This window comes from Talpa occidentalis, unplaced genomic scaffold (assembly GCF_014898055.3).
Source record: "Talpa occidentalis isolate TD23 unplaced genomic scaffold, MPIMG_talOcc4v2.1 talOcc4.2, whole genome shotgun sequence".
In the NCBI taxonomy this organism is placed as follows: domain Eukaryota; kingdom Metazoa; phylum Chordata; class Mammalia; order Eulipotyphla; family Talpidae; genus Talpa; species Talpa occidentalis.
Window position 1 is genome coordinate 65,214,311 of NW_023602073.1, and position 23,925 is coordinate 65,238,235.

The 23,925-nt window shown below is 56.2% G+C and overlaps 1 protein-coding gene across 4 annotated transcripts; it reads left to right on the forward strand.

The window, feature by feature from the left end:
- Nucleotides 1-7,347: 7,347 nt before the first annotated feature.
- VEGFA (vascular endothelial growth factor A) lies at nucleotides 7,348-23,377 on the forward strand. 4 transcript variants are annotated; one of them, XM_037519793.2, is made up of 8 exons: nucleotides 7,348-8,465; nucleotides 11,455-11,506; nucleotides 14,614-14,810; nucleotides 15,607-15,683; nucleotides 16,011-16,040; nucleotides 17,930-18,001; nucleotides 19,146-19,277; nucleotides 21,461-23,377. In XM_037519793.2, the coding sequence occupies exons 1-8, from the start codon at nucleotides 8,400-8,402 to the stop codon at nucleotides 21,480-21,482; spliced, it is 648 nt and encodes a 215-aa protein (XP_037375690.1). In that variant the 5' UTR covers nucleotides 7,348-8,399; the 3' UTR covers nucleotides 21,483-23,377. The 4 variants fall into 4 exon arrangements, with proteins under 4 accessions (XP_037375690.1, XP_037375691.1, XP_037375692.1 ...); XM_037519794.2 differs by having other exon boundaries at nucleotides 17,930-17,983; XM_037519795.2 differs by lacking the exon at nucleotides 17,930-18,001.
- Nucleotides 23,378-23,925: the final 548 nt, after the last annotated feature.

Sequence of the window (23,925 nt, forward strand, 5' to 3'; positions counted from 1 at the left end):
TTATTCAGCAGGGGCTGGAGCCCATGAGTGGTGAGGTCCCTGCCAGGTTGTGTGGGCTACATTCATGTATGGGAGAGGAGAGGGGAGTCCTGGCCTGATCTTGCCAGGAGGGGAGGAAACATGGAGGCATGTGGCCCAGGGCCCCAGAAAGGCCTCATTCTAGCAGGGAACTACACATTCCAGCCTGGAGTTGAGAGTGGACTGGGGCAGGGCAGACCTTCAGCTTGTACAGCCGGGCACGGCCATCTGATTGGTTAATAGCTGCGGTTCCAGCCCCTGAGTCCTCTGTATGTGTCCCAGGCCACCAGACCCTCCCTGGCTCCCCTGGGCCTCCCACAATCCAGAAACTGAGTGGTAGAGTCCTGGCCCAACATGGACCCCAGCTTGTGTGAACTGTGCCTGAGCCACAATGTGTGCTAAATGTTTAAGTCATCACCCTCAGTTGGGGGTGTTGGTGCCTCATGGAGCTGAACTGGGGTCAGGTCCTGGGACTTGGGAAAGCTGGCAGTGCTGAGTGTGCCCTACCTCACTTCTCTTGAGGCTTCCAGCCATGTTCTGGGAGAGGCATCTATTGTGGGGATGGCATGTGGGGAGGTGTCAGCAGGACCATCTCTCCAGGGGCCCCCGGTGTGGCACAGTTCACACCAGCTGTGTCCTCTGTGGGGGTACTGTCTCGAATAAGTGAGTGCCCAGCTGCTCTGCAGGGGAAGGAGGAGCAAACAACAGAGCCCTGGGTCCAGCAGCTGACCCGCTCCAGATGCACACAGCACCCCTGCCCAGCACTGCCTGACACCCCAACTAGCCAGTCAGCTCTCTGGGGTAGAAGCCCAATATGCCCCAGAAGTGCTTGGCTTAGTGATGAAGTGGCTAAGAGGCCCTTGAAGAGAGAGAAAGGGCACCAAATGTGAGTCAAGAGATCTCAGTTTAGGTCTTGCCTCTGAGTAGCTGCAAGACTAGCACAAGTCCAGACTGCATTCTGGCCATTTGGCCAGGGCAGGGATTTTCAAATTTCTTTGGCAATGAAGTCTTTTATTCAAATGAAATCCCAAGAGAAACGTCAATACATGCGGCAGATACAACTGGGTGTGCTAAGTCTGCAAATCCCCATCCCTATCTCCCACAACTCCACCACTGAGGACCCTCAAGACTCCCAGGGGCACTGTCTGATATTCTCTGGACATGGATACCCCTTGACTCATGGTCGGCTTTACTGGCTATCTTGAGGCTGTTAGGCCAGGCTGCTCCTGGAAGCTAAGGGGAGGTCTCCCTATTCTGCATTGCCTGCCTTGCACTTCTGGGTCTGGGAAGGCAGGCGGGAGGGTGGGCAGGGGTGGAGGGACTCCTCTCAGGGGGCCAATCATTAACTGGTTTTATCTTTGTGAACCATCCTGGGGGGCCTGGGTCACAGGCCAGGCTTCCGGCCAGGCCCAGGGAGTCACTAGGAGAGGAAGAAAGGGACCTTTTTGTTGAAAGGTGGGGGGCACTTTAGATCCCTCCTTTTTTTTTTCCCTATGATTTGTCCGAGGACACCCACTTTGTAGCACCAACTCAGTGACAACTTGGTGAAACAACTGCTCCAAGGAAAGGCTGAAGCAGGAACCAAGCCAACATATCCTCACCCCAGCCATCTTTGGCATGCATTGTGTGATTTCTTTCTTTTTTTTCCCCTCATGGGGGATGGGATAAACCCATTTCCTTATTCCTTTCTGTTTGACTTTAGCCAGATGATAGTGGGTTTGTATTCTCCATGAGTTTGCTCACTCATGGGGGTAGCGACAAGAGAAAGGGAAGGACATTTACTCTAGGCCAACTTAGTCTTCACCATGTTCATAAATCTAACCACCACTCCCATTTTACAGATGAGGAAATCGAGGATCAGACAGATGAAATGACTGGTCCAAAGTCTCACAGCTTGGAAGTGGTGACCCAAGAACGAGCCCACCCTACCTGACTTTTTCCATGCTATGGGGGTGGAGGGGTTGGGTAGGGGGATGTTGGCCACAGAGGCTTTTCGCAGGGAGGGAGGGTTTGCCAAATCTGTGTCTTTTCAGAAAAGACAGAGGTTCTGATTTCCCAGGTAAGAGAGGAAGCAGTGCCTTATCTGTTGGGATTTGAGGTTCCCCCTCTACTACTTGGTCCTGTGCCCCAGATTTCACCTTTTGTGCTGAGTGTCTTGGAGTTAAGCAATACCCTCTTCAGAAGCCTTAAAAAACACACAGACCCCTGGAAGAGGTGATATTTTGCATCAGGGATCTCAGTTGATTGTTTGATGGAGACTAATGCTTTTACCTAGGAGGGGGATCTGAGTTCCAGAAAGGGGGATTGACTTGGCCAAGGTTACACAGCATGCGACAGACTCCAGGTTTTTGCCCTATACAGTTTCTAAGTCTCTGGTCTTTGTAGGCTGACAGGAGGGCTCTGCATACCTGGTGGGGATTAGGGGGTGGGGGTGGGAGGCCTCTCTGGCCTGCCTCAGACAAGTGGCCCCTTGCTTGTCACAGGCCTTGTCCTCTGTCCTCCTCCTCTTGGCCCCAGGGGCAAACAACAGCAGTGCAGCTGGACCTACCTCTAGTACCCGCTTGTTTGTTTAAATTCTCTGGAAGAGACAAGTTGTCCCAGAGGGCGGGGAAACCCATGTGGGGGCTTATGCCCTGAGAGAACCACATTGTCCCTGTGGGCTTTAGCCCAGAGGAAACCCTAATCCCCTCCCTGCCTAGCTTCAAAGTCTCTATATCCCAGAAGAGCCCTGGAGGAACTATGCGCGCCCTTAGAATTTCTAACCCTGTTCCACTCAGCTGGTAAAGCCCTGCTCTTCCATCAAGATTCAAGTGTCACCTCCTCCAGGAAGCCTTCTACTTCCAGCAACCCTGTGGTCCCCTGCACCTCCCCCAACCCAGAGTTTTTGTTTTCAGTTTACTCTTTGCTTTCCCTCCAGACAGGAAGCCCCTTCCATATTATTGTAGCCCAAGGACCCACCCCAAACAGGGCCCCTGGGCTGAGTTTAATACTTGCTTGTGAGAGTCTCTTGCCGCTGCCTCCTATAGAAAGCCCTTCCTGATCCTTCTTCCAGCCAGTTTGGCCTCCATCTGCCTTCATAACACCGCCTCGCAGGGCCTTTTCCCCATCTTGCCGTCTGGGAAGTTGTGTGCACAATTGTCTGCCTGCAGCAGCTCTGCAAGGTAGGTGTTTTCATTTCTCTTTTACAGACCAGGGGAACTGCAGGTCAGAGAAGTTTGGTAACTGGTTTGGTCACACAGTTAAAGAGGTGCAGGGCCCAGAGTGCCATGTCTACTGGGCTCCAAAGCCCCTGAACTTTCCACTGCCCTACTTAGGTGTCCTGTATCTCCTATAATAGCAGCACAGTGCCTAGAAGGCCTGGGAAAATATTCACATATTGGAAGAAACCTTTGTTCCCAGGAGGACCCAGGCAGGGAGGGAGAAGACAGTTTTAGGACCTAAGTTGCTACCTTGTGCCACCACCTTCTTCCCAGCAGAGGGACTCCCTCCAAGACTAGGCAGGGGTGTAAACAAAGGCAGTGATGGTCTGGAAGAAAGTTAGACATTGAGGGGTAGCGAAGACCAGGGCAACCTGCAAAGTGGACAGGCCTGGGGTAATCAAGGCAGACAGTCTGGTGTTAGGGGATTTAATTCAGGTCCAGGAAAAAAGAGGCAGAGACTTAGCTGATGGGGCCTGGGTATCAGTGTGCTCCCCCAGACAGGGACCCTGCCCCTTCTGCTCCCTCTCCTGCTTGCTCCCCTTCCTCCCTTCCCTCCCTTTTCCCAGACTGACTCCATGGGGTGGGGGAGTTAACCTCTTGGGGTTCCTTTGCTTAAATCGGCATGACTGCCTAGCATACCTTTAAGTCAGACCTCCACATCCACAAGGAGTTGTGATACTGGCACTAGCAGAGGTCCTCTTCCTTGTTTTTGCTTTGTCTTTCCATTGCAAAGAACTCGAAATAAAGAAGAGCCAGTGGGAGGAAGGGGGATTGATCCACAGTCAGACAGAGAGTTGAGGGGACTAATCTAGTTCTCTTTCCTTCAATTCAGCAGGGTTGTCTTCCTGCCTTCCTACAGATCAGCTCTGGGTCTGCGAGGCCGCTGGGGGTTGGGGAGTGGAGTGAGGGAGAAGACTTTTCTTCTATCACAGCCAAACTCCTTGGAGAAATAGCTAAACAAGCAAGACTCAGGGACTCTCTCCTCACTCTCCCACCTTCGGAGGGGCTCTGTCCCTCATCCGTGGCTTGGAGTGAGCTGCCCACACACACACAAGTGAGAGTGTCCCTCAACATTAGAGTGACAGGACAGTCAGGTAAAGAGACTCCTATGCCCTGGCCCCAATCACTGCTTCCTTTGTCTGGGGCCACTGTTGGCTCCTGGCCACCTTCCACACTCTCTCTTCTCCATGCACCTGCCCCCCCTCTTGCTCCTCTCCCCTCTTCCCCCTCACCTAGAACACTTTCCCTTTCCTCCTTGGCTCCTTCTGAACTATTTCAGAGCCACAGGCTGTGGCCTCCCCAGCCCTGAGTTGTGGAGCCCTCTGAGTAGGGCTGAGGTTGTCCCTCAAGAGACCCAGCATGGCCACTGTCTAGGATGCTCTCTGTTCTGTGCCTGCTTCCCCAAGTCCCCCATGTGTCTGTGTGATCTTAGGTACCTCTGTGTCCTTGGGATTCTCTGGGGGACAGTTTGTTCTGATACTCCCTGCCCTTTGGAGGGAGGGTAAGTGGAATCAAGTTTGTTCCTGGCGATTAAGCCCCAGGGAAGAGAGGATAAGAGGAGATGCGATGTGGGCCTGCGATCCTGTGTTCTTGATCGGTTTCTTGTTTCCTTTTCAGGTGTGCTGGGCTCTCAGCTCCATGGTAATGTGGGCGTTGGCTTGGTCCACAATAGCGTACTGTTGTGATAACTGGTGAAACCACATGGGGCGACAGAATCTGGAGTCAGTCACTCTTCCAAGTCATGGCCAGGTTGCATCTCTGAAATAAGGGTGGAGGTGGGAGACCCATCCCTTAATAAAGTTTGCTCAAAACCCCCTTAGGCTAGGCTGCAATTCTGTTCTCATTCTCCTGGTTCCCGGGCACAGCCCACAGAGGAGATCCTCACATAGCTCGTGGTAACATATAGACTAAATACCCCGGGGTGGGGAGGGGGAGCGGGGCAGGGGTGGACTCTTGGCTCAGGTCAGAGAGAGTCCTGGGGGGATTAAGTGATAATCAGTGACCACCTCTCCTTGCAACTCCTTTCTCCTTCCACCTCCAGGTGCTTCACACTCTTCTAGGGGCTGAGGAAGGCTGACATGAAGGGGCCAGCATGAACCCTCAGTGGTGGTGCTGGGAGCCTCTGTCTTATGCTCTGCCTGCCCCTAATAGGGATGAGGGAGGGAATCCTTGTCTAGGCACCCAGATTGCGTGCTCAGCGGGTGCTAGAGATAAGCCAGTTGGGATGAGTAATTAGATCTAGATGTATAATGAGACTGATTGGTTCCTCTCTTCCCACAGGTATCAGGACTGTTTTCCAGATGCAAGGGTTGGGGTGGAGGGTTTGGGGAACACTAGGCGAGCACAAGGAGGAAGTTTTTCATACCCCACAAAGCAGCCTGGATGGAGCTTGTAGCCTAGGTGAGGAGGCCTGTCTGGGAGGGGGCCCTGGGTCAGCAAATAAACATTTACTAACTGTAAAAAGACCTTGTCCCTGCTGCTGGGGAGCCTGCCAGGTGGTGGAGATAGGACTGGAGGCTTGAATGATGGGGAGGGTAGGTAGGCTAGAGTGGAGAGAGCCAGCTCCTCTGCCTTTTGGTTCCTAGAGTCACCACTCCTATGGAATCCGGGTTCTAAAGGGGTAACCTAGAACACCACCAAACTACAGCACCATGCATGGAGGCAGTGAGTTGGCTGAATATCCTTCTTGGATTTTTTTTATGGTCAAGTTGGGAGAAGTTGCCTGGCTCCCATTCTCAGGGTAGGCCTTCACCAAGGCTGCGTTTAGCTCCAGGCCAGGTCCTGCCCAGATCTGTAGAAATAAGGACACCCCTTGGTCCCTCTATTCCCATAGGTAGCAGGGCCCCCACTTTGTTCCCTGGGGGATATTGGGAGCCACGGGTCAAAGCCCAACCAGGAATTTTTCCAGGCTTGTTCCTATAAGGGTAGAGTGGAGTACCTTGGGGAACACATAGGATAGACATGGGGAATTGGGGGATAAAGGGGTTTTAAAGAAAGGGAGCAGACTTGAGGGGGAGGAGATGAGAGCAGCTGTCTAGGAGAATAGGAGAAAGGCAAGGGGTCTGGGGACCTGGGGGGTTGCTGAGGTGGTTCAAATTATGTTCAAAAGATGAGCTGTGAGCCTAGGCTGGGGCTGATAGAAGCCTTGGCCCCCAGCCTGGTGGGAGCACTGGGCAGCTGGCCTGCAGACGCTGTGCTGGTGAGTATGTTTGAATCATCACTCAGGCCCTCCATCCGCCCCCACCAGGCCCTCTGGCCTCAGTTCCCTGGCAACATCTGGGAGGGGGGGAGAGCAGGAAAAAGGGCTTCTGTCTCCCAGCTGCCTCTCCCTTTGGGCTTTGCCAGACTCTGCAGTGCATACGTGGGCTTCAACAGGTCCACTTCCCTGGTGGCCACTGTCTAACCCCAGAACCACACAGCTTCTCATTCTCAGCTCCAAAAGCTTGGTGCCAAATACCTCTCCTTCGGGAAGCCTCCTGAGGCACTTCCAAAAGGACCCCAGTGACCCCAGTCTGTTGGTAGTGGCTGATTCTGATGCCAGCAGGTCAGATGAGGGTTACACATAGGCACATTGTCTGAATAGCTACTTCGCGCCCCCTGCACCCACCACTAGGATCTGTCTATGGAGCCACCCCAGTCTCAAGCATGTCACTGTTTTTGAGAGGTCAGAAATGGGGGGCTCAGGGGTCCTGTCTCTCCACCCTCTCCCGGCTGAGCCAGTCCGATGGTAGTCACTAGGGGGCGCTCAGCCACCACAGGGAGACGATGAACTTGGGAGGGCAGCGTCTGCGTGAGTGAGGGAGCGTGCTTGTGCGAGTGTGTGTGTGTGTGTGTGTGTGTGTGTGTGTGTGCGCGCGCGTGTGTGTGAGACTGGGGGGGGCGGCTGACTGCTGGAGGGATAAAAATCCAGGGGTCACCCCAGGATTCCAATAGATCTGTGTGTGCCTCTCCCACCCCGTCTGTCCGACCTCCCGCGCCCCTCGGGCCCCGCCGCCCCCTCCAGGGTCCCCCGCGAAGACCCGACAGCGCGGCCAGAGGGTCTCCGGGGCGGAGTCTCGCGCGCCGGGGGCGTGCCAGGGGCGTGGCCAGGGCGGGGCGCCGGGAATGGTTTTGTGGCAGCTCGCACCGCGCAGAGGCTGGGGCAGCTGGGCTGCGACGAGGCCTCGGCGCCGGGGGCGAGTGGAGCTGGCGGCAGCGGCGCTCGATCGGGAGTCGCAGCGGCAAGGCGGACGGGCCGGCGGGGTCACCAGCCGGGGGACTCCGCACTGGAATTCGCTATTCGTTTATCCGGGGCTTACCCTCCTCCTTCTTTCCTTAAACATTTAAAAGACCGTATTCTTTCCCGTTTTAATTTATTTTTGCTTCCCATTCCCTGCTCGAACCGGGCTGGCCGTTTGGGGAGACGGTGCCCGTCCTCTCCCAAATCACTTCGGATTTTGGAAAGCAGCAGAGAAGAAAGAGGCAGCAAGAGCTGCAGCGAGAAGTCGAGGAAGAGAGCGAGCCGGGGTCAGAGCGCGCGCGCGGGCGGGCGAGCGACGAGAGGACAGGGGCAAAGTGAGTGACCTGCTTTTGGGGGTGACCGCCAGAGCGCAGCGTGAGCCCTCCCCCGCGGGATCCCGCGACGGACCAGCAGCGCTGACGGACAGACAGACAGACACCGCCCCCCGCCCCAGCGCCCACCTCCTCCCCGGCGGGCGGCCGACGGTGGACGCGGCGGCGAGCCGCGCGCAGGAGCCGCCGCCGGAGCCCGCGCCCGGAGGCGGGGTGGAGGGGGTCGGGGCTCGCGGCGTTGCACTGAAACTTTTCGTCCAACTTCTGGGCTGTTCGCGATCCGGAGGAGCCGTGGTCCGCGCAGGGGCAGCCGAGCCGAGCGGAACCGGGAGAAGTGCTAGCTCGGGCCGCGCGGAGCCGCAGTCGGAGGAGGGGGAGGAGGAAGAGGAGAAGGAAGAGGAGAGGGGCCCGCGGTGGCTGCTCGGCGCGCAGGAGCCGGGCTCATGGACGGGTGAGGCGGCTGTGTGCGCAGACAGTGCCCCAGCCGCGCGCGCGCCCCAGGCCCCGGCCCGGGCCTCAGCCCCGCGAGGAAGAGGAGCCCGCCTGGGCGCGCAGGAGAGCGGGCCGCCCCGCAGCCCGAGCCCGAGAGGGAGCGCGAGCCGCGCCGGCCCCGGCCGGGCCTCCGAAACCATGAACTTTCTGCTCTCTTGGGTGCACTGGAGCCTTGCCTTGCTGCTCTACCTCCACCATGCCAAGGTAAGCGGCCGTGCCCGCCTGGCGCCGCGGGCCGCTGCGAGCGCCTCTCCCCGCTGGGGACGTGCGTGCGAGCGCGCGCGTGGGGCTCGGCACCCCACGCGGGTCCTCGGGCGCAGGGCGCGCGTTTCCCCCTCTGTTCTCGTGCGTGTGGGGAGAGGGGGCGCGCGCTGGGTGGGAGGGCACCGGGAGAGAGTCTCACCGCCCACGCGGGCCCTGCCCACCCACTGGAGGCACCGCACGTACGAGCTGGGCCGACCAGCCGAGGGCGGGAGCCGGAGGAGGAGGCCGAGGGGGCTGGGCTTGCGCTGCCGCCGGCGGCTAAAGTTTGCTCTCGGCCGCTGGTCCCTGACGAACTGGAAGCCCGGGCAGCGGGGGCGGGAGCCCGAGCAGGGGGGTACTCGGACCTTGGACCGTGGGAGGGCCGAGAGCGTGGAGGGGGCAGGGCGCGGGCGAGAGAGGGGCTTGCTGTCACCGCCGCTCCACCTCGTCGACCCTCGCCGCGAGTTTGGGAAAACTTTTGGGGTGGACCGCTGCAGGGACCCCCTCTCCGCCCGGCCACCTGCGCCGCGCCACCCCCGCCCGTGCCCGCTCGCGTCCCGCTCGGTGCCCGCCCTCCCCCGCCCGGCCGTGCGCGCGCGAAGCCGATTACATCAGCCCGGGCCTGGCCGGCCGCGTGTTCCCGGAGCCGCGGCGGCCGGACCCCGAGCCCCGCGCGGCGAGCGGCGCCCCTCCCCCCCGCGGCGTGCCGCGGGAAGGTGACCTCTCGGGGTGGCCTCCGCCGGAGGGCCCGGAGAGCCACCCTCACCCGTCCCGCGTCGCAGCCTCTGATCCCCCCTTGCTCGGAGGCATTTCCTGACGCCCCTGTCCCTTGCCCCGTTTGCTCCCCGGTGTGGAGAGAAGCCCCTGCCACCCTTTATTTTTTATTCCCCTCTGTTGAGAAGACCCCCTTAACCCCATACTGCCCCAGAGGCCAGGGAAAGGGTGGTCACACTCAGAGGTCGGGGTGCCGGGGCCCATCCGGGTGCTTTGTGGAGACTCTACCTAAAGTCCCGACTTGGTGACAGGCGCTTTCCTCCCCTCCCCCACACTTCCGAGGAAGCTGAGCTTTAGTTTTATCCCGGGGGGGGGACGTAGGGAGGGTTTAAGGAGTGTCATTACCCCACTTTGCACTTTTTGGGAAAATGGCTTCAGATATGCTGTGACATGGGCAGTGTGGGACCAGCCCTCCCCGAGCCTTTGGAAAGAGCTCCTGCCAACCTTGCAAACACACTTTGTCCTGGTGAAATGGGGCGTTTGAGCGGAGCAGGTGGTTTTTTGGAACTCCTGACTTGCCCACCCAGCTTGCTCTGCAAAGCCACCTTAGGGATCCGTCTGCACTCCTTCGCGCTTCCCTCAGCCGGAGTCCCCCTGGAGAGAGGCAGCGGGAAGGAATGGGGACTGGGGTCCTTGCTGCTACCGGGAGAACCTCAGACCCTGGCACAAAGGCCTTGGCTCCAGGCCTCCAAAGGGGGGGAGGGGGAGGAGTGGCTGCCTTGCCACTGTGTGACCTTCAGAGGCCCCCAGAGAAGGGCACCTGGCCCCTCCCTGCCCATAACTGCCCCTCCCAGTACCCCCTGGCCTTGGAGGGGGGGTTCGAAGTTTCTGTTGCCTTTCTTCATGGGGACTCAGGAGAAGTGGAGGACATAGGGAGACAGTTGGCATAAGGAAGCCAGGAGGGGTGTCCTGGGGATGGGTGAGGGGCTGAGGTGGAGACTTGGGTGGGGGGGGGGGAGTGTTACCTGTGGGAACCCCTGCAGTGAGACAGTCCTGCTGGGAGCTGGAAACTGTTATCTGACCTTGGTGCTGGGGGCAAGGCTGGGGGATCAAGGTGTGGGAAGGAGAGAGATGGACAGACTGGGACTCCCTCTCAGTAGGGTGTGCGTGTGCGCGCTGGAGTGCAACACTGCTGCTCAGGGGCCGCCCCAAGGAGGGCCCAGTGGGTTGGGAGTTGGTGAGAACTGGAGGGCCTCTGGAATTGCTGGGAGAAGCCTTTGCCTGCCCCGCGCTGTCAGGTCCACATGGTTGGGCTTGTTGACCTTCACAGCTTCTGGGGAAGGGAGGCAAGTACTAGTGGGGGTGGGGAGAGATGGGGAAGGCCTCAGGCTGGGTAGTGCAGGGAGCCCCCTAGGGGCTGGGCAGAGCTAAGCCTTGAAAGGCTTCCCTGGTGAGCTTGGGGACCCTCTTGCTCTGGGAGGGAGAAGACAGCAGCGGGGTAATGTGTGAGGCTGGAAGCTTTGGAAATACATTCAGGCTCTGGGGAGATCTGGGCAGGGGGAGAAATGGGGCCTTCCCCCCTCCCCCCACTGTCCTTCTAGTTTTTTACCCACTAGGCAACCTGTGGGTTTGCTGAATATTCCTGTGGAAGAGTTCGAGTGGGGGAGGGTGGTTGGTGCCCTTCGGTCCTCTGCGCCCCCCCCCCCCAGCACCAGCTCACCCTGGTATTTGTCATGTCAGCAGGAGAAGGTCACCATGTTTTTTTTCTCACCCCCAGTCCTTCCTTCCTGCCCCAGTCCAAATTTGTCCTCCTATTTGACCTTAATACTTACCGATGGCTTGGACCAGGGAATGGGGGGCCGAAAGGATTCACTTTTCTTTGCTCAGCAGTGGGAACCAGGAAAGGGAAATGTGGGGGGACAGGGCAGGGACCTGGACAGTACAGCAATCTGGTGTTTTCCTCTTGGAGTTTTGAGACCCTTACACTGATATCTGGTTAGTCTTTTCTTCCTTGGCTTCAGAATTGGAGCACTCCAGGGGGTCATGGGCTTGCTCTGTGCTGTGGGGAGTCCCCCCAGCACCCCCCCCTCCCGCCCCCCTGCTCCTGGTTCCAAGGGAAGCCTTGGAGCAGCCAGAGGCTGCTGGCTGGGAGGGTCCAAGAAGGGAGGAGGGGCGGGGTGGCTGGGCCTTGGCGTCCCTGCCCAAGCCCATGCCTTGCTCTTTGTTTTATCCTCAGTGGTCCCAGGCTGCACCTATGACAGAAGAAGGAGAGCATAAATCCCATGAAGGTGAGTTCTCCTGGCTCTTGGATGGGGTCCCCTGAGCCCCCAGGGGATGGGTGGGGGGACCCTATTGATTCTTTCCAAGTCAAGGGGGGGATGGGTACAGGACTATGGGGATCATGAAAGGGGAGAGGTGAGCACCATGAAATTAACCTTCTATTCCTTAGGTGCTGCTGTTAGATGTATGACTTTTGGCCTTTTTTGCTGCTGTTTCTAGTAAAATTTTATTTAGACAGGGAATTGTGAGTGTAAACCGTGCAGTGTCTGAGGATCCCAGATGCTGGGGGAGGTGTCCCTTGTCCCCACTACTCCCAGGGGAGGATAGATATCTCATGTCACTTCCAACTCAGCCATGTCCCACTTGTAGTGGGGTCTGTGATCCTTGCTATCCAGAGAGCTGACTGTGCATGAGCTGGGGGTACAGAGGGCCCAGCCTTGTGGGACCCCCCCTCTCTGTTTGCATTCCTTCTGAAGTGGAGAGAGAGCCCTACAGCCTCCCCTGCGCCTGGAGGGTTGGGTGCCATGAACTTCCCTCCTGGGCCAGCAGAGGGCTGGCTGTAGCTCCCAGGCGCCCCGCCCCGCTGCCCTGCCTTTTGTTCCGCTGTGGTTTGGAGTAAGGGATCCTCCCATTTCTCTAGGGACGCCCTGGCTCTCCTCACCTCTGAATGTGGCTTATGCTCCAGTCTGGGGGAGGAGTGGCTTGTTGCCACTCCCCCCAGCTTTCCCTGTCTGAGGAAGGAAGACCCTGGGGTCTTCCTCCAGGAGAGTTTCCCTGACCCAAATCGAATGTGGCCCAGCGTATTGGCCAGTGGGGTGGTGATGTCCCGCCGGTTCTGCCTCCTTCCCCACCAGGAGCCTTTTCCAGGACCTGGCTTCCCAGCCACTGACAGTGCCCCTTCTCCCCCACCCCCCAGTACACCCACCCCCTCAGCTTCCCAGTGGTCTCTGTGGTCCTGGATAGGCCAGACAAATGGTCTTTGTTTGCTGGAGAAAAGATTGTCTTGGAGAAATAAGGAAAACCACGAGAGCCTGACGTTGCTGGGGTGTACCGTGTTCATGCCCTGTGCAAAAGCAGGGTCTCCTTGGAAGCAGTGCCAAGCATGGGAAGGGTGCAAGTGAAGTTGCCCCTTCCACCTCCCAGCCCTTGGGAGCCTGGCTCCCAGGGAGCCAGCTGGATCTCTTTACCCTGAGTGACCAATGACCATGACCCTAGGCCAGCTCTTTCTACTCTCCTTGTCTGGGTCCTTCCAAGCCTGGGCCATCTCTTTCTCCAACCACAACAAACTAGCAGGTCAAGGATTCTTGCTTGTCATCTTCAATATAGACTTGACTTAGAAAGGGACTTCTTCGGGTCCCTGGTCTCAAGTTTGAAGATGCTTTAACTTACTTTACCCCTTTTGGGGAAAGGAGAATTTTGTGCCATGGTCTGGTTAGGGCACCCGGAGACTACAAGAAAGGCCAGGGACTGGTTTGGGGATCCCACTGTTTTCCTTTCTGTTTTCTCCCTGTGACCTTCCCCCTTAGTTCCCTCAATTCTCCTTAACCCCTCTACTGTATACACCCCTCTGGGTCTCATCTGCCTTTGGTGTCTTAGAGGGAAAAGGAGTGATGGGCGGCTTAGCTACAGTTTGTCTGGAGAGGCAGGCTAGGGTACGCGCTTCATGCGCTTGGTGAGGTTCCACACTTCATGTTACCTGGGCTGAGAAAAGGGCACTTGTTCTTGGGGCCAGAAGAATGGAAGACACATCCTCAGGATTGGCCTCTGTTTCGGTGTCTTTAGAAATCAGCCCAGCCCACTTATCTCCATGTGCAGCCTGAAGCCCAGAGAGGCAGGGACTGGCCCAAGGTCACACCAAATCATGGCCAGAACCCAGACCTCAGCTCTACCTGGGTATTGCTGCTTCCCTCCTGTGTAGGGAAACTTGTACCAGTGACAGGATTGCTTGGTGGTGGTGGTGGTGGTGGGGGAGGTGTGTGATGGGGAGTGGCAGACTAAGCCACAATTTGGAGTAGTCATTCCGGAGTCCTGAGTTTATTTATTCTCAAGGCCCCGCCTCTATGGCCCAGAATTACCCCTTCATGCTCCAGTGCACCCTAGGCTCCAAGGAAGCCTGGCAAGCTGTCTTTACCCTGGTTTCCCTCCAGATCAGCTTCTAGAAATGCTCCGTGGCTGTGGTGGCAGCACCTTTTTTTTCCATGATGCAAGCAGTTTGCCCTTTTGGGCGGGGTTATCGGTGGCTGGCAGGTCCTGCACAGTGTGCCCGCCCACTGCCACCTGCTGATTCCAGGAAGGCCCAGCCTCCATGTCGCTGCCCACCACCTCCTCAGTCCAGGTCCAGGGGAGGGTCGGGCAGGTGGCAGGTACCCCCTGAGGCTTCCTCTCTGATTCCTCACACTCTTGGTTTGAGCAGGCTCTGATGGCAGAGCTGATTTGAACCTACCACTTACTTCAGTGTGGCTTGGGGCAAGTTAATCTGCCTCTTTGAGCCTCCAGCTCCTCATTTGTAAGATGGGGGTCCTAATAGAACCTCTCTGAATCTCATAGAACCACCTGGGAGAATTGTGGAGGTGATAACAACGGGCTGCAGTGCCCAGTGCCCTGCATACGCTGCGAGCTCCTTAAATGGTCGTGGATATGTGGATGTCACGCAGTGGCTGTGGGGAGGGTTGCAGGGCTATGGGAAGTGGTTTGGCCAAGCTGCATTCACAAATGTGAATGCATTCAGTTCCTCTTTCATGTGACGCTCAGAGCATTCGCAACAGGTATATTCACACTCCAGCTGTCCTCTGGCGTCAAAGTTGACCCAGGAATCGGCTTGGCTGTCATGGTGAGGCAGGGGGATCAGATGTGGCAGGCCAGCTCTCTGGGAACCTGATAATAGCATGTGATCTTGGGAACAAAAACAGACCTTCACTAGTGTTGATGGTAAAAAGCTTCAGAAAGGGCTTCAGCCACAGTTGGAGGGACTTAAGTTCAATTTTTGGAAGGCCTTAAAGGACAATGGGTACCTCTCACAGACCCTGAGGCATGGCCTTGCAAGGCAGGCTGGGGACAGGGACTAGCCTTCTTTTGTGTGACCTGCTGGGCTCATGTGTCACCCCTTTCCATGCAGTGGTGAAGTTCATGGATGTCTATCAGCGTAGCTACTGCCGTCCAATCGAGACCCTGGTGGACATCTTCCAGGAGTACCCCGATGAGATCGAGTACATCTTCAAGCCGTCCTGCGTGCCCCTGATGCGGTGTGGGGGCTGCTGCAATGATGAGGGCCTAGAGTGTGTGCCCACCGAGGAGTTCAACATCACCATGCAGGTGAGCCCCTCTGGAGAGTGGGGGCAGGGGGCATCAGGGGGTGTTAGACTTGGAACACCTGGTTCCTAGCCTTTTTCTAGGCAGTTCCTGTGAGAAAGGAGCCTGACTTGCCTTGCCCAGCTCCTACCCTGGAGTTGATCAGGGGGAGGCCTGGGGGTCTTGCTTTCTTTGGAGAAATGATGCCTGCATTTCCCAGACCAGGTTCCCAGCAAGCCCTGACCACCTCCTCCCTGACCCTAGTCCTGGGCTCAGGAGAGTCTGACCTCTGGGATAGGAGCCCCTGTCTTCCTCTCCTGGAGGGAGACAGCCCTTCCTCCCCGAGTCTCTGTTCTGGAAGTGGATGAGCCTGGTCTGTGGAGAGTTTAAAGAGCCAGTCTTTTTGGTGTTGCCTGGTGAAGGGGCACATCTCAGCCTCAACAGGGTGGCGGGGGGTGCTGAGACTCAGGCAGGGGTGGCTATTGGGTAGCTACTAGGGGTCAGGGTAAGGCCTAGAGGGGCTGAAAAGAGGGGTGGAATGGGGAGTGGCAAGAACCCAGGACCTGAATTCCCAGCCTGGCCAACCCTTGCAGCCATGTCTGCCCTCAAGAGGAGCAGGGGCTCCTTGAGGTCAGCAGGGTGGGGGAGTATGGGTGGGCCTGAGGCTCTGTCTGGCTAGAGCCCCTGGTCCTCCCTACCTCCACCACCCACCCCTGCTCTGGACCCCCTGGGTACTGAGTGGCATGAGCCATAGGGGTGTCCCATCTGGGTATGGCTGGCTGGGTCACTAACCACTGTGATCTGCTTCCTTTCCTTCCAGATTATGCGGATCAAACCTCACCAAAGCCAGCACATAGGAGAGATGAGCTTCCTACAGCACAACAAATGTGAATGCAGGTGAGGACTCATTCAGGCCGCAGGGCGCCTGCTCTGTGCTGGGGTCAAGCACAGTGCACGCATTAGCCCCTTTCCACCTTCTGACTATATAACCTAGGCCATTTTAATTTTGCTTCAAAGTGCCTCATTTTGCACATCTTTAAAATGGGCATAAGAATACTATATACCTCACAGCTTTGTTAGAAGGACTAAGTGAGCTATTCTATGTAAAGAGATTAAAACTGTTGGTTTATCATAAATGCTATGTCAAGTTTTGTATCATTGTCATTATTGTCGTCACCTCAACCCCTCTCTGTTTTGTTTTTTCTCTTTTTCTACCTTTTGCAGACCAAAGAAAGAAAAAGCAAGGCAAGAAAAGTAAGTGGTCATGACTTCAGTTCTTCTTTCTCTCCTTGGCCAGTTGACTTGGTTTGGGGCTCATGGCTTCCTCTGTCAGGGAGTTTGATGGCTTCACTGGTTCAGGGAGTTGGTCTCATGGGGACTTGTGGCAATGGTGGGATAGAGCCAATGCCAGGATCATGGCTATAAGATTAGTGACAAAGCCCAGCCTGGAGCTTCCTTTGGAAGAGATGATGAGTTCCAGGTCATTCCAGGCTGGCACTTGCAGTTTTGGTGTTTTAGGGGACAGTGTGGACACTGGTTCCCTGGCTTGCTCAAGCCTCCCATCACCCACAGTGGGGAGAGGGTGGGGTGACCGAGACCAGCTCTGTGTGTCAGAGGAAACGGCCTCTTCTGGTGGCTGCTGTGGCGGTGCAGTGGATCTGGGGCTACCTGGGCTGTTTCTGTGCTGCACGCCCTCTTGTAGGAGTGAGGCAGGCCTGAGACACAGCCCTCGGCTGGCCAGAAAGTGTTGAATATTGGTCATTCTCTGAGTCCCGGTTGCTTAGCATGTAGGTTAAGGGCCGGAGGGTAAGATCTGGGGGCAGTGAGCCTTCCAGACAAGGTGAGCAGCTGGCATGCTTGCAGGGAAGCAGAGACTGAGAGAGAGTACCTGTGCCCTCCCCCCCCACCCTGTCTGCCCCCCAGTGCTCTGGAGGCATTGAAGCCTCAACCTTGAGCCCTAACCCTTTGTCTCTTTCCTCAGTCCCCGACTTGCAGGATTGCTGTGGCTATGTGGCTACCAGGGCAGTGATTTGGGAGAGCAGCCTGAGAGAGAGAGAGAGACAGAGAGATTGTGTGAGAGAGAGAGGGAGGGACAGAGGGGAGGAGAGAGGGAGAGGGGTGTGCGTGTGTGTGTGTGTGTGTGTGTGTGTGTGTGCGCGTGTGTAGACCTTCCTCTTTCCAGTGCTTTCTCCTGAAAGGGGACAAATTTGCCCCCCTCCAGGTCCCTTCCCCTCTCATTGCTTCCCCCATGGCAGACTTTCTGAGGGGCATTCTCTTGGGCCTGGCAGGAGAGGAGAGTGCTGGTTCCCCTGAGGGGGACAGGCTTCAGCCTGCCCCCTTGCCCATTCCTCAAATGCCTGCTTTGCCCACAGGAAGAGTGGGGGGCTCGCCTGGGCTCGGAAGAGTCTCTGGAGATGGTGCAGCAGGCTTTGACAGGCTGGGGAGAGAGCTCCCTGCCAAGTGCTGCCTAGGCCCCTCCTCCCCACGCCTCCCTAACTCCCACCCCACCCATTGCCTGCCTGGGGCTCTGAGGACACCCAGCTCCGCCTCTCAGGTTATGGCTGGGCTGCCTGGCGCCTTTCATGTGCCGCCCCTGGTTTTATGCCAGCTGCCAGTGTGGCTGTTCCCCCACATTAGGATTCACAGAGGCAGGGCCCCTGTGGAAGTGAAGGCAGAGTGTCCTGCAACACAGTCTTATCCCCTTCCCCATTGAGTCAGGTCTCTGACCTCCCCAAATTCTCACTTCCCTTTGATAGCCCCCTGACCTTCAGGGTCAGATATGGTCAGGGTTGCTGGGCAAAGAGCCTGCCCTCAGGCCTTGGCCCCTGGTCTAGGACCAGTAGTCACTGTGAGCACGGAGGCCTTTGGGTCCTGTGCTCCCCACCCAGAGCCTTTCTGAGCACTGGCCACAGTGAGAAGGATTCATTGCATGTCTACACCCCCAGCCCATGTGTGCGTGCCGCGTGCGTGCTGTGTGCGAGCCGTGTGCGAGCCGTGTGCGAGCTCTCTCCTGGATCCTGCCTGCCTCCACCGTCACCTCGTTCCAGGGAGCATGTCCTGTACCCTACCCTCCTCACTGCTTCTTTGCCTCTCCCTGCCCCCTCGCTCTCTCTCTCTGTCTGTCTCTGTTTTTTATTTTCCAGAAAATCAATTCGAGGAAAGGGGAAGGGGCAAAAAAGAAAGCGCAAGAAATCCCGGTATAAATCCTGGAGCGTGTACGTGGTGCCCGCTGCTGTCTGGTTCCCTGGAGCCTCCCTGGCCCCCAGTCAGACTCCTGCCTGCAGGACCCTGTAACCCTGCCCTCCTCCCTCCCGCCCGCCCTGCTCATCCTCCCCTCCGGCCCCAGTGTCTCTCTCTCACTCTCACTCCACTAATTGGCACCAAAGGGTAGATTTGGTGGTGGTGTTGCTGGTCCGGGGTTGGACTTGGGTGGTTCAGGCTCAGAGTGGGCCTAAAGGATTGGGACGGGGGACTCTGGCTTGGCTGGGCACCGCCTTTCTCTCACCCACTGGGCACTGGTGGCAGGCCCATGTTGGCACTGGTGCCGGGCTCTGGTGCCTGCTCACCCAACTGGTTTCCACTGCTCTAGGCTTCTGCACTTGTCTGGGTAGCGGTGGGAGTGGGCAGATATGGCTTGAGGAAGGGGCTCCAATAATGTGAGGCAATTTGCAGTCAGTAGGAGGAGGTGGAGTGGGGTCAAGCACCACATGGCAGCTCCTCCTGGTGAACTCGGGTAGCGGGGGAGGGGGGTCCCTATTCCAACCCAACCCATGGCACCCACAGGAGCTTCCCTGTAGGCCAGCTTCTTTCTTTGGACTGGAGGCTGTGGTGGACCCTGCCCTGGCCTCCTACCACCAGTGGCCTGGCCTATGGACATTGTCTGTGGGCTTATCCTGCCGTCATGCCCTTTGGCCCAACTGTGCCGGAGGGCTGGGGTGTGAGCTCTGACACAGGGAGAAGGTGGCCCCTTGTGATCTCAGTGTCCCCCCCCCCGCCCCCATCCCCTTGGTCACTACAGCATTGAAGAGTCAAGGTGTACCCTTTGGGGGTGGTAGCTGTCAGAGCCCTGTGGCCTGAGACCTGCACTTGGCCCGTCATGGCAGCCCTCTCCTTGCACTCTCTGCCCGTCTGTGCCCGCCTCTTCCAGCGGGCCGGCTTCTAGCCAGTGCTGCCTCTTTCCGCCGCTCTCTCTGTCTTCTGCTATAGCACTTGGACTCTTCCAGGGCGTGGAAGGGTGTGGGGGCCAACGAGCTGGGTGGGGGTGCAGTCTTGGACATGTTAGGGGGTGTTGCATGGGTTTTTTTTCTCTCTCTCTGCTGACGCTCTAGCTTAGATGTCTTTCCTTTTGCCTTTTTGCAGTCCCTGTGGGCCTTGCTCAGAGCGGAGAAAGCATTTGTTTGTACAAGATCCGCAGACGTGTAAATGTTCCTGCAAAAACACAGACTCGCGTTGCAAGGCGAGGCAGCTTGAGTTAAACGAACGTACTTGCAGGTTGGTTCCCAGAGGGCGAGCGAGTCAGAGAGGGGCTTCACAAGGACATGGGGAGAGAGAGAGAGAGAGAGAGAGAGAGAGAAAGAGAGAACACCTGAGAGGGGCCAGCTGCTTGCTCGGCTTCTAGCTGCCTGCCTGGTGACTACTACCTTCTCTGTGGCAAGGCCCCTGCGGTGGGCAGCAGGCGCTGGCCCGGCCTGGCGGGGCCTGTTCAGAGGTTGCCCTGGCTGCCTGAATGGGTAGGTTGGTGTGACTTCATGTGGTGGTGTGGACGCAAGTGAGTGTTGTGTCCTGTGGTCCTGCTCGTGGTGGCTGTTGGTCCTGATGTTGTCATTACTGCCTTCGCTGCTAATACTGAGGGCCCTTCCCAAAGCGTGGGACGTTGCCGTCTACAAAGTGCAAACACTCTCCCGGGGGCCTCGCCACCAACCTCTGAAGTCTGCCCCGCTGGACTTCTTGTACCCTCAGTGTCTCTCCTTAGGGGTGGGGGGTGAGACCTCCTCAGACTCGGGTCCCAAGGGCATGGGCACTGGCTGTTGGTTTTGGGTGGAGTGAGTCTACACTGGTAGGAAACTCAGCATTTGAGAACTCAGACAGTCCCAGTGACAACCCCAAACACCCCAACAATTTCCCAAGGCCCATAGGATGGGTGGAGGGAGGGGTGGTGCCCACGCTCTTGACAGTAGACCGTGAACTCCTTAACAAAGGCCTGGTTTTACTTTACCTGTATGATCCCCAGGTGTCTGCGCTCCTGTCCCTTGTCCACAGTGGGAACCAAGCAACTGTCAAGTACATGACTGAGGACCTTGGTAGTTGATAGCAAACTTTTGATGCCTTGACTGGCACTTATGCCAATCTAGCCCATGCCCCAGACAGGGAGTTGTCCGTGCCACGGCGCGCTTCCTCCAGGGAGGATAGCCTAATATAGGGATTCCCCAGGCAGGGCCTCAGTGCCCCCAGTTAGTCCAGATGCTCCATTAACAAAGTTCTTAGAGTGTGGCTACCTCCCCTGGCCCAATGTTTTAGTGGCTGTGGGTGTCGAGGGGATGCTGAGCACCAGGCCCTGGGGTGTTGGTGGGGGTTTGGTCTGTCTTGGTCATCCATGAAGACAGGAAGTGTATTCTAGTGATGGGGTTGGGGGCTCTGCCTATCGCCAGGACTGGATGAAGGGCCTCTACCTCCACCCTGGTGAGGGGTGGTCTTGGGGAAGATAAAGGACTTGCTATTTTAGGGTGACCGTGGTGATTATACTGCAGAGACTGTGTGGGGTGGGGGGAATGCCTGAAATGACCTGAGCTAACTGAAGTTACTTCAATTTCCAGAGACCTGCCCCAACCCCTAGCCTGAATGTATTGGGAAATTTTAGCTTCCCATATTGGAGGCCTAGAATCCCTATTCCCAGGCTCTCGTAAGGGCAGGGCCTGCTCTCATTCCTCCTCACAGTGGGGAGTGGGGGAGGGTAAAAGACAATCAATCCAAGGCTGGGGGCATGACAGGAGACAGGTCATCTAGTCCCCTCTGTAGCGCAGCCACCAATGGCCTCCTCCCAGCCCTAAGTTAAGCAGCATATTGGAAAGGAAGGCAGCTGGGTACCCAGGGCCTGCTGCCACCAGTGAGCTCAAGAGAGATGAGCCGAGACTGGGAAGGGATTGCGTGGCAAAGGGGGATGTGCCCCTCACCTTCCTAGTTACTGTTCTTCGTCCCTGCACCCTCACTTCCCTGGGGCAGCTCCTTCCCTACAGCTTCCCTTCTCGGGTGCCTTGCTCAGGGTGCTCTTCCTACTCCCCCACATCACCCCCCTAGAGACCGAGCTGAAACTGCCCTTCCTCAGGGATCCTTTCCTGATGAACTCGGTCCACCTCTGGTCACCCCTCAGCACTTACATGTTAAGCAGGGACTGTTCTTTAGTCCACGTTCATCTGTTGCTTTGTAAACTGTCCCCATGTTCTTGTCTTGTCTCAAGGGGATTATGAACTCTAGAGGGCAGACTGGGGTCCCTGAGGGCAGGGGCTGGTCTCCCCTTGCACTGGGGCTCCCCGAGGCAGGACCACATTCATGCGGTCCTCTCCGCTGCTGCGGTACCAGATGCTGTGAAGACTCCCAGGAAGGGGCAGACCTCCCGCCTCCCCGCCAGGCCTCCTTATCTGGCTCTGACCCCGGGCTCTGTTTCCCATTCCCCGCAGATGTGACAAGCCCAGGCGGTGAGCCAGGCTGGAGGAAGGAGCCTCCCTCAGGGTTTCGGGAACCAGACCTCTCACCAGGAAAGACTGATAGCGAACGACCGATACAGAAAGCACGCCGCCGCCGCACTACCACCACACCATCACCATCGCCATTGCCAGAACAACCTTTAATCCAGAAACCTGAAATGAAGGAAGAGGAGACTGCGCAGAGCACTTTGGGTCCGGAGGGTGAGACTCCGGCAGAAGCATTCCCGGGCGGGTGACCAAGCATGGGCCCTCTTGGAATTGGATTGCCATTTTATTTTTCTTGCTGCTAAATCACCGAGCCCGGAAGATTAGAAAGTTTTATTTCTGGGATTCCTGTAGACACACCCACCCACATACATACGTTTATATATATATATATATATTATATATATAAAAATAAATATATATATTTTATATATATATAAAATATATATATTCTTTTTTTTTTAAATTAACATTGTAATGTTATTGGTGTCTTCACTGGATGTATTTGACTGCTGTGGACTGAGTTGGGAGGAGAATGTCCCTACCCAGATCCTGACAGGGAAGAGGACGGGAGGAGAGACTTCGGCGTGATCCTTTTATTTTAACCCCCTTAGGGAGAGGCCAGGGTCCCCTCCCCTGCCCAGGAAAGTGCAGGGCCAGGGCACGGGGGCACACCTGGCCCGCTTTTGGGAACACCGACAAACCCAGCCCTGGCCCTGAGCCTCTACTCTGAGGTCAAACGGACAGAAAGACAGATGAAAGATACAGGGAAGAGGATGTTGACTCTGACCAGGAATTTGGGGAGCTTCGGGACGTTGCTGTGCTTTGGGGATCCCTTCCACATGCTGCATAGGCGTTCTGCCCAGAGGGGCACAGCCTGGAAGACTGAGGAGCCGGGACAGCCTTTGCCTACTCACCTGCTTCCGTGATGCCCACGAGGCTTCTGACAGATGTCCCAGCGAGAGGAGAGAGACATTGGTGGAAGCGCCTCCGGGCCCTCCCTCACGCCCCTGCCTGGGAGTGCAGCCGGGAGGGCCTGATGTCCTCAGACCATTGAAACCACTAGTTCTGTCCCCAGGAGACTGGCTGTGTGTGTGTGAGTGGTTACCCCTCCTCTGTCCCCCACCCGACCCTTCCCGCGGCACCGAGAGGGCAGGATCCATGTGCCTGTCATGGAGGCAGAGAAAAGAGAAAGTGTTTTATATACGGTACTTATTTAATATCCCTTTTTAATTAGAAATTAAAACAGTTAATTTAATTAAAGAGTAGGGTTTTTTTCAGTATTCTTGGTTAATATTTAATTTCAACTATTTATAAGATGTATCTCTATCTTGCTCTCTCTTGTTCTCTCTTATTTGTACTGGTCTCTGTGTATGAAATTCATGTTTCCAATCTCTCCTGATCGGTGACAGTCACTAGCTTGTCCTGAACAGATATTTAATTTTGCTAACACTAAACTCTGCCCTCCCCTTACCCCTGACTCCCCACCACACATTCCTTTGATAAGGTTTCAATATACATCTACATACTATATATATATTTGGCAACTTGTGTTTGTATATATATATAATATATATATATATGTTTATGTATATATGTGATTCTGATAAAATAGACATTGCTATTCTTTTTTTTATATGTAAAAACAAAACAAGAAAAAATAGAGAATTCTACATACTAAATCTCTCTCCTTTTTTAATTTTAATATTTGTTATCATTTATTTATTGGTGCTACTGTTTATCCGTAATAATTGTGGGGGAAAAAGATTAACATCACATCTTTGTCTCTAGTGCAGTTTTTCGAGATATTCTGTAGTACATATTTATTTTTAAACAACGGCAAAGAAATACAGATATATCTTAAAAAAAGCATTTTGTATTAAAGAATTTAATTCTGATCTCAAAGCTCCTCCTGGTTTCTCCTTCTCCATTGAATCCTTGTTCCAGGCTTCCTCCTGCCCCCCACCCCTCCTCCCTTGGGGAGTGTGGCTAAGGTCCCTCCCTTCTGGCTGTGCTAGTCCTAGGGCAACTCATGTATCCTCTGCCATGGTTTAGAAAGGGTGGGGAGGGGGCGGTGGGGGCGGTGGTTCAGGAAATGGGGGAGGAGGCAATAGCTCCTGAGACAGGTGCTAAGGGCTCTGCAGTGACTAGTGCTGCCTCCAGGAATCACACGATCCAGGCTCTGTCCCTTGGTCAATGAAGGAGCTGTCCATGTGTCTGAGCTTGCTGCACAGGGGCAGGAGAGGGCTGGGTTTATAATTAAGTGACCTTGTTGCCAGCAATGGGCTGGGAGTAGGAGGTGGTTGCTCATGGGGCCTGTGGCCCTGGGATCTTATTTAGTTGTACATAGTGAGAGTTCCTTGAGCTTCTGATAGGCCCACAGCTCGGGTTGCCACTGAGGGGACTCCCTGCCCTGCACCCTGCATAGGCCCTTCTCTTCTGCAGTCCCAGAG

Excerpts from the sequence above, each read along its gene's own strand:
- VEGFA (XM_037519793.2), top strand. The coding sequence starts at position 8,400 with ATGAACTTTCTGCTCTCTTGGGTGCACTGGAGCCTTGCCTTGCTGCTC. Across the intron at positions 8,466-11,454 it reads TCTACCTCCACCATGCCAAG|TGGTCCCAGGCTGCACCTAT; the intron begins GTAAGCGGCCGT and ends TTTTATCCTCAG. Across the intron at positions 18,002-19,145 it reads CGGTATAAATCCTGGAGCGT|TCCCTGTGGGCCTTGCTCAG; the intron begins GTACGTGGTGCC and ends GCCTTTTTGCAG.